Source organism: Hylobates moloch, unplaced genomic scaffold, assembly GCF_009828535.3.
Source record: "Hylobates moloch isolate HMO894 unplaced genomic scaffold, HMol_V3 SCAFFOLD_14, whole genome shotgun sequence".
Classification (NCBI taxonomy): Eukaryota; Metazoa; Chordata; class Mammalia; order Primates; family Hylobatidae; genus Hylobates; species Hylobates moloch.
In genome coordinates this window covers 49,888,633-49,904,125 of record NW_026652289.1, presented here as the reverse complement: position 1 = coordinate 49,904,125, position 15,493 = coordinate 49,888,633, and the positions used below count along the sequence as shown (strand labels likewise).

Sequence of the window (15,493 nt, the reverse complement as noted above, 5' to 3'; positions counted from 1 at the left end):
TGGCCAACATAGTAAAACCCCGTCTCTACTAAAAATACAAAACATTAGCCAGGTGTGGTGGTGGGCACCTGTAATCCCAGCTACTCGGGTGGCTGAGGCAGGAGAATCGCGTGAACCCGGGAGGTGGAGGTTGCTGAGATCATGCCATTGCACTCCAGCCTGGGCAACAGTGAGACTCCGTCTAAAAAAAAAAAAAAAAAAGCATATGGTGTCCCTCTCCATTTATCTAAGTCTTCCTTTATAGTGTTATTAATTTAGTAATTTTCCTCATATAAGACTTTTTTGGTGGTTATTCCTAGCTACTGGTTTTGTTGCAATAGTTGCAAAAGTTGCAATAGCAACAATAGTGTATTTCTTCTGAGTTTTTGATTTTTTTTCTGGTATCCAGCCACTTTCAGAACTCTTTCATTACTTCTAAGTTTTGTTGACTCTCCTGAATGTTTTTAGCCACATTATCATGCTGTCTGCAAATATTAATTGGGTTTATTTATCACAGCAGCCAGATCTTCCAGATAGATGTAAGCAAGAATGGTACTCTTATACTTATTTGCCATGTATCTTCAATGGTAATCCTTTTATACCACTGACTTCAATGGGAATCCTTTTATACAACTGACCATTGATTTGAGAATCTTTGTCAAATTCAGAAATTATGCTTTCAGGCTGGGTGCGGTTGCTCACACTCCTGTAATCCCAGCACTTTGGGATCACTTGAGGTCAGGAGTTTGAGACCAGCTTGACCAACATGGTGAGACCCCATCTCTACTAAAAATGCATAAATTAGCCAGGAGTGGTGGTGCATGCCTGTAATCCCAACTATTCAGGAGGCTGAGGCAGGAGAATCGCTTGAACTGGGGAGGCGGAGGTTGCAGTGAGCTGAGATCACACCACTGCACTCCAGCCTGGGTGACAGAGTGAGACTACATCTAAAAAAAAAAAAGAAAGAAAAATTATGCTTTCATTTCATGTTAGTTTTTTTTTTAAATCTAGAATAGAATTCCATCCAATGAAGTCTATTAAGATTATTATTACTATTTTTTTTTTTTGAGGCTGGAGTGCAGTGGCATGATCACTGCAACCTCCATCTCCCAGGCTTAAGCGATTCTCTTGCCTCAGTCTCCAGAGTAGCTGGGACTACAGGCGTGACTACCACTCCTGGCTAATTTTTTTTTTTTTGTATTTTTATTAGAGACAGGGTTTCACCATGTTGGCCATTTTTATTAGAGACAGGCTTTCACCATGTTGGCCATTTTTATTAGAGACAGGGTTTCACCATGTTGGCCAGGCTAGTCTCAAACTCCTGACCTCAGGTGATCCACCTGCCTCGGCCTCCCAAAGTGCTGGGATTATAGGCGTGAGCCACCATGCCCAGCAAGATGATTGTTTTTTGTCTTACACAGTTGTCTTATGTTACTAGAATTTTCTAATAGATTAACTGTATTTGCATTATCTAAATAAGCCTTATCATGAATGTATATATTTTTAAAATATTCTCAAGCCTTTAGCTTTTCAGGAAGCCCAAATAACATGACAGCTTTTATCATTAAGAAAGTCTGCGAGCCATAGGACAAAGAGCTGGTGGGCTCCAGCTTGTTCCACAGACACCCCAGAGCCCGGAGGCTTCTGGAAGCAGCAGCAACTTCATGGCCGCCCTCTAAACAGAGATCAAGATTTCTCAAAAGGCAAGATAAGGGAAGGGATGGCGTGGAGACAATAGGAGTATCTGGGCACGTTTGAAATAAGGGGTTGGTGAGGAAGGGGTGGGCAGTCTCGTGGAGGTGGGGGGCAGAGTCTGAGTAGGGGTAGGCAGCTGAGACTGGGGAGGCCACACAGAGAAGTACAGGCTTCTGGGCTGACATTGTGGGTTTGAATCCTGCCTCTGCTGCAGCTTGGCCCATTTTTCTCCTCCCTCCTCATCTCTCCACTCAAGTTTGAGGCAAATAGTCAAGATCTCAAATTAAGCCTGCTCTTCCTCCTGGATACCCCATCTGGTGGACAATACCGCCAGCACCCCCACCATCCTCCCAGCCAGAGCCTGGGCACCCCCCGATGCCTCCCTCCTGGGAGACTGAGTGGCGAGGACAGACCTGGTCTGAGTCATGGCCCATGACCAGCATGCTGCATCTGGGGAGGTGCTCACTCAATGTTTATTGAACAATGAATACAGAAAAGAGAGTCCCTGGAGCTCTGTATGTGGAAAGTAGCCCTTCTGGACAGAAAGAATATTCGTGGTCCATGTGGTTTGAGTCTGTTAAGAAGGACACTAAGGCACATGGCTGGTGATCTTTGCGTCATAGATGCGGGTGAGCTCATGGTAGAACTCCTCCTTGTCTGTAGGTTTCCAGGCTGGGCACAGAGGTGAGGGCAGAATGTTGGGGGTCCCAGTGGATCTCCCCACAACTTCCTCCAGGGCAGGATTTCCACCCAGGCCCAGGCTGCCCGTTCCTCTCCTTCTCCGCCAGTCCGTGCTGCGGCTGCCACGGCTCACACCAGAGGGATGGGGTAGGAGGCGCAGGCGGCCAGGCCACACATGTTCTTTCCGCGCTCGATGAGGAAGTACCTGGGCAGAGAGAGGAGCTGAGGCCCGGCCGGCGGTCTCCCCACTACAGGCCTTTCTAGAATGTTTTGCTGCTCACCAAGAGCTGATTTCAGGGGTGAGACCCTCTAAATTTATTCATAAAACAGTAGCATTCAGCTTATTTGATCACCGGTAAATCACGGACCTTTGTGAAGAATTCATTCTTCCCTCTCCTTAGCTGCCAAATGAACGATCCATATCCCACTTCTCCCGAAAATTTACCAAGGGCCCCCTCTTAGCCCTGGCCGGGCCCTCACACAGCTATTTTATCACCAGGACCCCGAGGGAACACGAAAGCTCTCCTTTTCAGACAAGGACATGGAGTCTGGGAGGAGGACAGGATAAAGGCACAGCAGCATATACACCCAGGCCGCTCCATGCCAGCCTTTTCTCCCGGAAGGAGGGGCTGTCAGTGATTGGGGTACATTTGTTGCCTTGATTTCTCAAAGATGGACCCTCCCAGACACTGATTTCGTGCCAGCAGAGTTCCGAGTTCTGAGCTGTTTTCCTAGCCGTCCTTCTGAGCCAGCTGGCCTCTTCCTCTCCCTGCAGCGTCCTGAAGACCTGGGGCCCTGTGAGGGCTGCAAATGGGGGCTTGGAGATGTAGAGGCTACATTCTCATGCTCCCTTTCCCCCTGGCCTGGGCTAGGGCTTGGCTGCCCAGCTCGTCTGTGGAAGCCATAACTCTGAGGCGGAAGTGATGCCCCCAGGGCCTCCAGGCCTGAGCAACATCCCCCTCCCACCAATGGGACCTGGGAGCTGCTTACCCGTTCATTCCCCACTGGGGACCCCAAGAGTTTTTCACGATCCAGTAAGGGATCCCATTTTTTTCTCCATACCCAACAGCCAGTACTGCATGGTTTACTTTATCTGGAGTTTTATGGCAGGAAGTACTGGAAAACAAAATTTAAAAAGTGGTGATCACATGGAAAGGATAAAAGCAATGACAGTCCCATCCAACAACACCTCTTTGAGCACTTTAGAGCAGTGTTCCCCACAGCGGACCAGGGAGGCATGTAAGGTGGTGAATTAATCACGTGTAGTCACCGTGAGAGAACTCCTTTCAGTTCTTTTTTTCTTTTGAGACGGAGTCTCACTGTTGCCCAGGCTGGAGTGCAATGGTGCGGTCTCTGCTCACTGCAACCTCCACCTCCAAGGTTCAAACGATTCTCCTGTCTCTGACTCCCGAGTAGCTGGGATTACAGGTGTGCGCCACCACACCCAGTTAATTTTTGTATTTTGGGTAGAGACGAGGTTTCATCATGTTGGCTAGGTTGGTCTCGAGCTCCTGACCTCAGGTGATCCACCCACCTCGGCCTCCCAAAGTGCTGGGAGTACAGGCATGAGCCACCACGCCTGGCCTGAACATGGGTTTTTTAAACTGGAGGCAGCTCTTCTGTTAAGGAGCACAAAGCTCTCAAATTTTGGCCCTAGCTCTCACTAGCCAGGTGGCCTGTGTCTGTTGTATTCCTTCTGACCTTCTCTCCTTTGCTGTGAGAAGAAGCCATGGCTCCTGGCCCTTGGGGCTGTGTGAGGATTAACTGAGGGATGTGCAAAACGCCCAGCACCTGGCAGGTGTCATGAAGGGTCGACACACAGGAGTCTGGGCCGCGAGCCCAAGTCCCACGAGTGGGGTGTGAGGAGGCCCACCAAGCCCCTCCCCACTGTCCCTCCTGGCTCCTGGGACTCCGACTCACCTGGAGTAGATGCCCCTTCTATACATCATGAAGTCCTGAGTCACCTCAAAGGCAAAGCTCACAGGGTTGTAGAGAGCCACAGCCTCCACCATCGCTTCCTCGTCATACTGTGGAAACAGGACCAAGACAAACACACACGGCCTGTCACCTCCCCACTCCTTTCACAGTACAGCCTTTTGCTCAAGGTAGGGGCTAGAGGCCCAGAGCAGCATGGATGGCCAGAACCAGCTCCACTGTGGCCTCTCTCCCTTCCCGTCTCTGGCTGGGTCTGTCTGGCCATCTCTCGTTCCTCTCCCCAACTCTGCTCCTAGGAAACCCTGCACCCTTTGGGATAGGGACCACGGGGTACAGCGTGGACCTACTCATTCAGTCATTCACACCCATTCCCTGAGGTCCTATCCTGGGCCAGCAGCTCTCACCCCTACACCCATAAACCCAGAGTCTACAAAGCTTTGCTGCTAGAACACAGGGGTTATAAACCATGGACGAGTAGGTCCCAGATGGCGGTGGAAACGAGAAGACCCATCTGAGGGCTGCGTGCCTTCTGAGTAGAATCTGTCCCCTCCAAGGGGGAAGGTAGGTGGGGGGAAGTCAGGGTGGCTTCCTGGAGGCTGCAGCTTTGGAACAGCTGCAGAGACCAGGTGACAGCAGCAGGTAGAACCCCATGCGGAACCTTAAAAAAACCCCAAGTCCAGGCTGTGCCCCAGACCAACAGTATCTGCAGGGTGGGTCCCAGGCATCGGCACTTTTTGGAGCTTCTGGGTTGGGGGTGGCTGGGTTCAAGTGCGCTAACCAAGAGACCTCTGGGAGCTGAAATGAGGGTGGAAGTTACCTATGCTGAGGCCAGGGCCCTGCTGAAGGAAAACAAGTGCAGGAGGGATGGGGCACCCAGCCTCCCTCAGTCCTGCCTCCCTAGAGGGGTGGACAGAGACCCAGCTGTGAAAAGCAAACAGCTGCCTGGCAAGGGAGTGCCCTCCTTCCTGGTATGTGGACAAGGCCTTGTGAGCCCAACAGGTCGGGGCATATCTGACACAGAGGGCACAGAGGCCGGCCCAGCACAGGGGTAATGACTTCTGCAGGTGGCGCCATTTCCACCCCATGGGCCTGCCCAAGAGGGCTGAATGCTAGTTCTGGCCTGGTTGTCAGGGCCCTGCAGGTGTCACCAATGAGGCTCTCCTGGGGACCATGCAGAGGGATACCTTTGAGGCCCCAATTCACCTGTCCGTGGGATATCATGGCTCAGAACAGTCAGCTTGAGTGACAGCAGCAACATTCTGAAGAGGGTGACATCCTGAGTACAGGATTTGGGCTGTATGTTGTCAAGGCAATGAGCCCTGGTTCTGGAATGACATATTCTTAGTTCAAATCCAGCATCCATTTCCTAGCTCTGTGGCCTTGGGCATGTTACTTAACCACTTAGAGTCCCTGTTTCCTCATCTGTCAAATGAGGTAATAAGGATACTCATCTCCTAGGGCCAGTTCGGGTCTAGAGGGGATAGTGCGTGTTGAGGGTTGGTACAGCACCTAGAAGTACTCCATCAAGTTAAGGATGTTACTGCTGAGAGCTTGGCACATGCTTCAACTAAATGGCAGCCGCTGTCATTACAAGACATCACGTTTGTGAACTACATATATTCGTGGGCACACACACAACCTGAGTGATATTCCTCGGCACACACACAACCTGGGTGATATTCCTCCACTCCTCACACACCCTTGCACGCATGCACACTGGAGTCATGAGGGCGTTCATCACGTTCCAGTTCTCTCTGGGAGAAGCAGGGTAAGACCACACTTCCGTATTCACTTGAGGTCAACTGTGACTGGGCGACTTGTTTTGGCTTTAGAGCTAGGGCATCATTTACCACCCGCTTTCCCTCTAGTCCTGGCGTGAGGCCAATGACACCGAGCACACACCACCCTCCCTAAGCTGTGCATGGGCGCAGGAGTGCCACACACCCTTTGACTATTGTCAGCCATGCAGATTGGGCACGGTTGTTATTGCAACAGAACCTGGCTCATCCTGAGTGACACACTCACCCTCCTCAGTCTCACACACGCTGTGTCAAGCATGTGCTCATGCCCTCTTCTGCAGGATGTAGACAATTGCTTGCATTTTACAGGCAAGAAAATAGAACGACAAGAACGAAGGCATGTGTGGATCTGGAGTTCAGAACCAGAGCGCCTGCCTGCCAGTTTACGCTCTTCCTCCCATCTCCTGCCTCGCCACCATCATAGCGACTGAGACCCAGTGATAATATGAACTCATCAAAGAGATGTGCTGCCAGAAGGGCTGCCTTGCTGGGCCTGTTGGCTATCCGACAGCGTGAGAGAGGCCTCCTCATCAGGACACATTCCCCACCCCAGAGGGGGATCGGCACTCACGATTGTGATGTTGGCTACATCCTTGACAAAGCCGATGGCCTTTCCAGGTCGGAACTTGCAATAACCATCCTGTTGAGGATGCAAAGGGCATGAAATACAGGTTAGGGACCTGAAGTCTCAGCCTCCCCACACAGTTCAATAACATTTACTAAACAAAACAAGATGTGCCAGGGCCTGGGGGATGGGATAATTTCAGGGGGAATTACAGCATCCTTGTCCTCAAGGAGCTTAGGGTCTGGTAGCAGATGGTCCTGTGCTGGCTTTGGCAGAGGTGGGCACACATGGTGTGTGGTGGGAGCCTGAGGAGGGGCCTCACCCGGCCTGAGGAAACTCGCTGAGAAGTGGAGGCCGAGTCAGAGCCTGTGTGGCAGGGGAGTGGGGACAGTCTCAGCCCAGGAAACAATGCTGGCAAGAGGCAGATGCAGGGGTAAGGTCACAAGGTGGGAAGCACAGCCCTTTCAAGGTAGGAGAGAAGGCAGCAGGACAAGGGACAGGACTGGAGGGAGGGTAGGACCTGGCATTTAGGAACCAGCACGCGGCTGGGCCTGGGCGTGAGGTTAAGAAGGGAGAGTTGGCCAGGCGCAGTGGCTCACGCCTGTAATCACAGCACTTTGGGAGGCCGAGGCGGGTAGATCACGAGGCTAGGAGTTCAATACCAGTCTGGCCAAGATGGCGAAACCCTGTCTCTACTAAAAATATAAAAAATTAGCTGGGCGTGGTGGCAGGTGCCTGTAATCCCAGCTACTCGGGAGGCTGAGGCAGATAACTGCCTGAACTTGGGAGGTGGAGGTTGCAGTGAGCCGAGATTGCACCACTGCACTCCAGCCTGGGCAACAGAGCAAGATTCCGTCTCAAAAAAAATAAAATAAAAAAAAAAAATAAAATAAAATATAAAATAAAAATAAAATAAAATAAAGAAGAGTAAAAGAGACAGGGAGACTGAGTTGGAGTGTGGGCTTTCTCCCGAAGGCTGCATGGAGCATCTGCGGTGTTCTGATTGAGGCAGGCGTGGGGTCTGAGCTGGGTCTGAGAGGCCTGGGGGAGGCCACCCCCAGGGGTCTGGATGGAGGCCCCGGTCTGAGTGGTCAGCGACACAGATGGGCCAAGGGAGTCGTGTGAGGTCTATGGTGGTCAGCAGGCTGGCGGCAGGGTGGGGGACCGGCCCGACAGGACTATGGACACCCAGGAAATTCTGAGGGAGGCCAGTGCTGCTCATCACCATGAGGGGAAATAAAGGAGGAGCAACAAGTCTCAGGGAAAGACAAGGTGCTTGGCTGTGGCCAGGCTGGGCAGAGGTGATGGTGGGAGGCCTGGCAGCCTTGATAGGGTAGGGGTGGGGGTGGGCCCCCAAAGGGTCGTTGGCACAAGAGGCCAACTGCATGGACAGAGGCGAGAGGCGAGAGGATGGCGCTCGTGGCAGGAGGGAGAGGAGCCAGGAAGATGGGGCAGGTGGGGGGAAGAAGGGGTCCTGAGAAGGCTGGCTCAGGAAGGAGAGAGATGGTGCCGCAGAGTGGGTATGGGGTGGGAATAAGAGGCCCCTGGACTGGTGAGAGCGGTGGGCTTAGGTGGGTGGAGGAGGGGAAGGAAGAATTTGGAGAGAATAGACAATTGTGAGAATTCCGGCTGGAGGGAGGTGGGGGGAGAAGGCATGTCTTCCAAGGCCGGGGAGGGAGTGAAGCTAGGCGTGCTGTACGCCAAGAAGACAGAGTGGAGGCTGTTGGAGTTACCTTGCCCTGGTAGGGGTAGGTGTCTTCACCCATGATCCCCTTGTTGTACAGGATGTACTCGAAAGCCTGGCTGGGGAGACCCCTGCAAGAAGTACACACAGGTGAACCCACTTGGGGCCGTCCTGATAGAGGCGGGGCCCTCGGGGACTGGCGCGGCGAGATATCTGGCTTGGCAGGCTGGGGACTTGGTTGGGCATGTCCCAGTGGCAGAGGGGGTCTCTGAGAGGCCTGGCCTTGGGATAAGACTCAGCAAACTCAGGTGAGGCCACCGGAGTCCAAGGACCAGCCCAAACGTGCCTCACTGGGATAGAGACCCCTCAAGGCCAGCCGCTCTGTCAGGAGTGCACAGCCCCACACCATGGTCAACAGCATCAGCCCAGAGCACTGTCATCGCCACAGCCGAGCCCTTGGGCAGGTGCTTCCCAGGCATGACTCCCTGACCCCTCGTGTAGACCCTGTGTGGCGGATGCCGTCATTTGCTGAGGCAAAGAGGCTGGATAACCTGGCCAGGGCCACACAGCTAAAGCTGGGAAGTGGTTCCAAAAGTGGGTCTTTTTCTACATCACATGGCCTCCCAGAATAAATAAAAACTCAGCAGCTGCCCAGCAATCCCTGTCCCTTCTCTGTTTCTCTCCATAGCATTCCACACCGCCTTGACCGTGGTCTCTCTCAGCCTGCCAGAATGCCCACTTCTCCAGTTCTGCTGAGCACTGTATCCCCAGGGCCTACACACAGCGGGTGCTCTGTTTTATTTGCTGTATGAATGAGAAAAGGAAGTACTGTCGTGAACCAAAGCAAACAGACTCCTTTGAAAAACAGGCTGGATGTGGTGGCTCACACCTGTAATCCCAGCACTTTGGGAGGCCAAGGTGGGCGGGTCACCTGAGGTCAGGGGTTCGAGACTAGCCTGGCCAACATGATGAAACTGTCTCTACTAAAAATACAAAAAGTAGCCAGGCGTGGTGGCGCACGCCTGTAATCCCAGCTCCCTGGGAGGCTGAGGCAGGAGAATGGCATGAACCCGGGAGGTAGAGCTTGCAGTGAGCCGAGATTGCACCACTGCACTCCAGCCTGGGCAACAGAGCGAGACTCCATCTCAAATAAATAAATAAAAATAACAATAAAAAAATAAAAATAAAAACAGTGGGACCCCAGAGTGCCCTAATGTCAGACTCTTGTTATGGGCCGGGTTTCTAAGCTGTGGAGTGGAAACAGACCAAAAGTGAGAGGACACTGAGCATGATGGTGGATCTGACAGCAGGCTATAACATCACCCCTGGGTCCCTAGGACTTGGCTGCAGCACGCCTCCCTGCAGGAGGAAGAGCCAGCTCAGAGGGGCTAGGGTCTGGAAGAGGGACGTGCCCCAGGGAGGTGGAGGGGAGCCGAGGCAGGGCACCCCAAGAGCCTGGCTTTATGCACACCATGTGCGAGGTGAGCAAAGACCACAGAAATGTCTCAGCACTGCATGAAGGGAGGGCTAGAGTCACTGTAGAAATGTCGGCAAATTCCTGGCAACCTGCGTTACAGTGGGCCAGGAAAGCAGGTCCAGGCAAGGTACAGCCCTTACGCACAGCCACCTCACCCTCACAGGGCGCAATGAGCTTGGGAGGCTGGGACTTTAGTGAGTTCATCTAAAGGCCAACCCTGTATCTGTGTGTGGATCTCAGGTTTGGAGGATGATGTATAATGGTGTGTTGCTCACTCTATTAAATTCTTTTGGCCACACTCCCAGAGGCCTTGGTGGCGGGTGAGGCCAACTGCACTGTGGAGAGCCAGGTGATAGAGTGGAGAGAGGACAGAGGCCTGGACTCAGATTCCAGCTCTGCCCTGTCCTGGCTATGAGACCTGGCCACGTGAGGTGACCGCCCCTGTACAACAGAGACCATTTTGCCATCACCCAGGGCAGTGGTGGGTTATATCTGTGGCAGAGCCAGCACACACTGGATCCTGTTGAAGCGGTCAGTGGGAAATGGGAAGGTTTTGGGCCCCTTCTGGTCAGAGACATACCCTTGGCAGCCGTGATTATTGAAGTCCTGGGCGCAGTCCACCAGCTGCTGTTCGGCCTGGAAGAAGGACACAACCCAGTGACCTGTGAGCTGAGAAGCCATCAAGGCTTTGGCGGAGGCGCTGAGCCTCCCTGGCTGAGCCACATCTGAGGCCCCATCAGTGCTGTGTCAAAGTGACCAAATTATAAACTCCCCAAGGGCAGGGACAGTTGCTGTATGTCCTGCAGTGCCAGCCCAGCAGCTGGCACATGTCGGGAGGGGCTCAGTAAGCAGGGGCAGCCAGGGAAGGTGAGAGGGGGCAAGGGCTGTTGGGTCCAAACCCCTGCCCCGTAGGTGTGCCCATACGATGCAGAGCGTGGGGTCCCACAGCGGTGTATAGGATGGGGGAAACAGGCCCAGCCAGAGACCCTACCCCGACCTGTCCACAACCCAGGGTCCTCATGGCGTCACCAGGCCGGCTGTGCACTGTCCCTCCTTTCTACACAGAGGCAGGGGTAGGACAGTTCCTTCAGGGGCATCATCCCTCTCTTGTGGGCGAGGGGATGGATGCATAGGTCCTGGCTCTTCCCTCATGAAGACAACTGAGGCTGCTGGGAAGGGTGTAGCTCCTAGTTGCCTACCCACCAGGCAGGCTCCCCCCTTCTGAACCCCTCCGCGGGGAAGGCTCCAGGCTGTCAAGCTAAGGACAACCACTCATCTAGGAATGAGCCCTTGGGCCGATTCCTTAATAAACTCAGATCCTTCCCGGGAAAAGCATCAATTGAGATTCTCATGCCAGATGTCCACAAGGCTGGGGCATCTGGGTCCACCTGAAACAGCGCTCTTAGCAAATGCTCCAGGGAAACCAAAGGCCCAGGCCTGGCCTGCATCAGGATGGGGTGTCCTCTGCAGGGGGTGGCCTGCGGCTGATTTCTTACCAAGGACAGCATCTTCCCAGTTGCGATGGCGATTGCAGACTCCAGGGCCCCTGTGGTGGAGAAAGTCCAGCAACTGCCGCAGGCACCCTGGAAAGGCCAGGGGAGGGCAGAGGACATCAGTGACAGGGACGCCGTGAGACAGCCCTGCCTTCTGCCTTCCTCTGCTGACCCTGCCAGAGCCCCCGAGTCCCCAGGTGCCTTGACAGTTTACAAAGCCCTGTTCCAGATCCGTTCATTCTGAGTCTCACAAGTCCTGAGAGGCTTGCAAAGGAGCAGGAGCAGCAAGTGGCCTCTGACCAGCGCCTGTGGACTCCCAATCCCCACCTCTTTGTGGCCAATCCCCACCATCCTGCCAGGGCCTGGGGTCCCCCACCCCATTCTACAGTCTTCTAACTCTCTTCCTTCTCGATCTTCAGCTGGCTCCTCTTTTCCCCACTGGTTCCCCGCAGAAGGATGCCCCAAAGTTCCGTTTTTAGAACCTTCTCTCACCTTTCCCCCTCCAGTCTCATTCGGCCCACAGACCTGTTAAACAGCTCCCCAAACCCTAGACCAGTGCTGACCTCCACTCAGGCTCAGATATCCAACTAACTGCCAGACAACCCCACCCAGACACCCCAGACTCTGGGGGACCCGCCCCATCCACCCATCTGCCCACCTTCTGACAGTTCATTGCCGCTGCCTAGCCCCTTATTCACAACACCTCCAGAGTAACATGAGGGTTAGGTGTGGGGGGCTGCAGCCTGCCTGCCTGGTTCACATCCCAGCTCTGCCACACACCAGGTGGGTGACCTGGGCAAGTCACTCCCCCTCTCGAAACCTTGGCTTCATTGCTTGTAAAGTGGGAATGGCGAGGGTTCCTGCTTACAGGGTGCTAGCAGGGTTAGGTCAGATCCTGCTGGTCAGGCAGTCACCCCCGTGGGCACAGTGCTGGTGGCTGCTGTAAGGATTTCTCTCAGGTTCATCTCTGTCTCCTCACCTTGCTGGTTCAGTCTTTCACCTTCTACTTCTGAAGTAGAAGCTGGAATGTCTCTAAGTCCCCTTCCTGCCTCCCAGGTCATCACCCCAGGTTCACACTGGCCTCACCCAATCTCTTCCCTTCACATATCTCTCTCAGCTGGGGAAGGGAGGGACGGCCTGGTGAGAGGGTCCCTGAGACAGTCAACGAGGGAGGCGTGGCCACTTCGGGGAGACTATGCTCACTGCTGAAGAAGGTGGAGCTCGGCTGACCTTTGGGTGCTAGACTTGGGGCAGGGGCCTGGTTTGAGTCCCCTTTGTCACTTACTTATCTTGGACCTCAGGCAAGCCACCCTCCCTCTCAGGCTCCCCCTCTATAAAGTGAGAAACTCTCAAGGAGGGTGCTGAGCTGATGGACGCTGTGGCTGCTGTCCATCTCTATCCCCACACAGTGGCCACAGTAAGAGACGGCACACATCTGCGACAGGAAGCACCTCATTCCGCTCCCTTAGCCCAGCCGGCTGCGTCCTGCCTGATGGCCCAGGATCAGTTAACAGGAGGACCTGGAAAATTCTTAGGGGGCTTCTCTTTCCCACCTGTCCAAGTGGTGAGCAGGTTTAGGTTACGTGTTGCTCTGAATTGTCATGTGGTTCTCAGAGGGTCTAAAAACGTCACAGGGGCAAAGGCAGGCTTCTACTCCACCTCCTGCTGCAAGGGGAGGTTTGCTTTGGCTCCTGGTGCTAGTTAAACATCCAGCACTTGGCAGGCGCCAGGAACACTGCAAGCCCGGGAGGATTTAAAGCTGTGCTGCATGGCTTTTTGGAAAGTGAAAAAACATTTCTCATGGAGAATTTCGATGGAAAGCCAGGAGTTTCCAGGAAGGAAACCTTCACCTCATATTTCCTAGAGTCCAGAGGTCAGCATCTTTCTGAAGAAGGCCACGGCAGGTTCCCTGCTAGGGGAGGGGCCGCAGCAGGCTGGGAGAACAGTGCGGGCAGGGTCGAGACTCTCTGGGACAGGGCCTGTGCTGAGACCCCCCCAGACCGCTCCCCCATGGAGGAAGGCGGGGCCTCTCACCTTGCCAAGCCCTCTGTGCCCCACAGCGAGGGCCATGGAGGCCAGCCCCTGCCATGAGAAGCTTGCTGATGCATGACACATGGACTAACCAGAGGGAGGCAGCCAGCCAGGGCAGGGGCTGGACCCTGGTGGCTCAGAGAAGATGGAGGCGGGAAGAGGAGATGCATGGGGTTCTGGTGTCCAGATGGGCACAGGGAACGTAATGTTTTGGATGGCTCTGTAGGAGAGACCTGGGACCAATGGGAAAATCTGGGGCATGGGGAAGGAAAGGAGTAAACTTTAGCCCAATAAAGAGGAACTTTTGCATCCTCCAGGGCAGCCTAGAGAAGTGCTGACCTCCCTGGCCCCTCAAAGGAAGAGGGCTGGAGAGATGCTGAGGGGAAAGAGAGGCAGGGATGTGCTTGTGGAGGTTTTGTGGACCTTTCGAGTTGTTCTTCCTGGTGTATTGTCTGGGAGTGTGGCTGTTTTGCAGGGAGAGGATGGAGATTGCCAGGCATACCTGATTTTTCACAGGTGAGACAAAATTTCCTTTTTTCCGCCAGTCCATGGAAGGTGGGTAGGGACCAGTACCTCGAAGGTAGTTACTTTTGGTGGCTGAGCAATTCTGGAACAACCAAACACGATATTTTCAGGAAAATAAACAAAACCAAAAACCAAAAACTTTTCTGACAACAACAAGAAGAAATGTATAAAAATGGAATCACCAAGAGAGAATGAGAAAGGCTGCAGCTGTCAGAACCTTCCCTCTCCTGTCTACTGGTCCCAAATGCTAAATGACCTGTCCCCTTGAGAGTCCAGAGCGTTAGGATAGGGTAGACAGATGTAGCAAATAAAAACACAGCTCACCTAGTTAAATTTGAATTTCAGGTAAACAACAAATAACTTTGTAGTGTAAGTATATCCTGTGCAATATTTAGAATATACTTATGCTAAAGAATTACTTGTTGTTCATCTGAAATCCATTTTTAACTGAGTATCTATATATTAATCTGGTAGCCCTAAGTTAAGGGTCCACAATGCTAAGGCCATGGGCCTGGACTGAGGAACTGCTGAGAGCTGACTCCTCTGGTTCCCCCAAAGAATCTGGGGATACCCTCGGCTGCATCTGGGGATGGGACTGAATCTGCCTAGAAGCAGAGCAGGCTCCAAATTTATTCCAAAGCTTTCAGTAAAAGGATTCAGATTTGGTTGCAATGAATTATACCTACCTGAGGCTCTGACCAAAGATACTTGTGTTTTATTTCAGCAAAGCTCATGTCTGAAAATTGGTTCAGTGCCACTACAAAAGAGAAGGAAAAAACCAAAACAGAAGCGGTTAGTGAATCACTAAGAAACAAGAAAAAGTGATGAAACCTCCTGTTTCCCTGTGTCCTATTTAGAACCACTGCAACCCATCTCCTTTAAGTTTTTGTATTTGACATAATTCAGTATACTAAGATCAGCCCTTACAGTGCTGCCAAAATACCTGGGGAGCTTTTTCAATGGGATAGATGTCCGGGCCGCACTCCAGAGATGCTAATGCAGTTGGTCTGGGATGGGGCCTGGGCACTTAATTTTTTAGATACTCCCCTCGTGAGTCTGATGGATGGCTAGGTAAAGAACCACTCCACTTGTGCCAGGGGCCTTCCCACCTGCTGCCTAATTTGGTCTCTACGCAGCCCCAGGAGGGATGCGTGATCATTTCTGCTTTTTCTTTTCTTTTCTTTATTTTTTTTTTGAGGCTGGAACTGTGGTTTTCCCTTTCTTCCTTTCCTTCTTTTTTTTTTTCTATTTTTTATTTTTTATTTTTTTTTGCACACAAAACAAACATTTTCTAAAAGTACATACAAACAAAAAGATGTATATCAAACATATTAGGAAGGTTGCACATGGGAAGGCGGGGAATAGAAATGGGGGGTGGGAATTAAAGAAAATAAATGAGAGAGGGACTTTGTATGGATCAATGATAATAACTCAATCCTCTGTTTGACAAAAAAGAAGGAGAAGGAAGAGGAAGAAAAAGAAAGTGGGATAAAGGATCAGAAAGGGAGGAAAATAGAAAAAATTAGAGTATGACTCCAGGGTAGACCTGTTTTGTTGTCGCTTGGTTGGTTGGTTGGTTTGTCAGTTGTATTTTTCATATGTTTCGCCATGTTGGCCAGGCTGGCCTCG

The 15,493-nt window shown here is 52.5% G+C and overlaps 1 protein-coding gene across 1 annotated transcript in view; it reads right to left on the bottom strand.

Moving 5' to 3' along the window:
• Nucleotides 1-821: 821 nt before the first annotated feature.
• CTSH (cathepsin H) overlaps nucleotides 822-15,493 on the bottom strand; it is a 29,594-nt gene continuing 14,922 nt past the window's right edge. The window contains exons 4-12 of the mRNA XM_032175572.2: nucleotides 14,551-14,621; nucleotides 13,842-13,946; nucleotides 11,312-11,398; nucleotides 10,396-10,451; nucleotides 8,388-8,469; nucleotides 6,661-6,729; nucleotides 4,276-4,382; nucleotides 3,346-3,471; nucleotides 822-2,560 (exon numbers count right to left, since the gene is read on the bottom strand). Coding sequence (XP_032031463.1) covers nucleotides 2,485-2,560; nucleotides 3,346-3,471; nucleotides 4,276-4,382; nucleotides 6,661-6,729; nucleotides 8,388-8,469; nucleotides 10,396-10,451; nucleotides 11,312-11,398; nucleotides 13,842-13,946; nucleotides 14,551-14,621 — 779 coding nt within the window. The 3' untranslated portion in view covers nucleotides 822-2,484. The remainder of the gene's footprint in view (nucleotides 2,561-3,345; nucleotides 3,472-4,275; nucleotides 4,383-6,660; nucleotides 6,730-8,387; nucleotides 8,470-10,395; nucleotides 10,452-11,311; nucleotides 11,399-13,841; nucleotides 13,947-14,550; nucleotides 14,622-15,493) is intronic.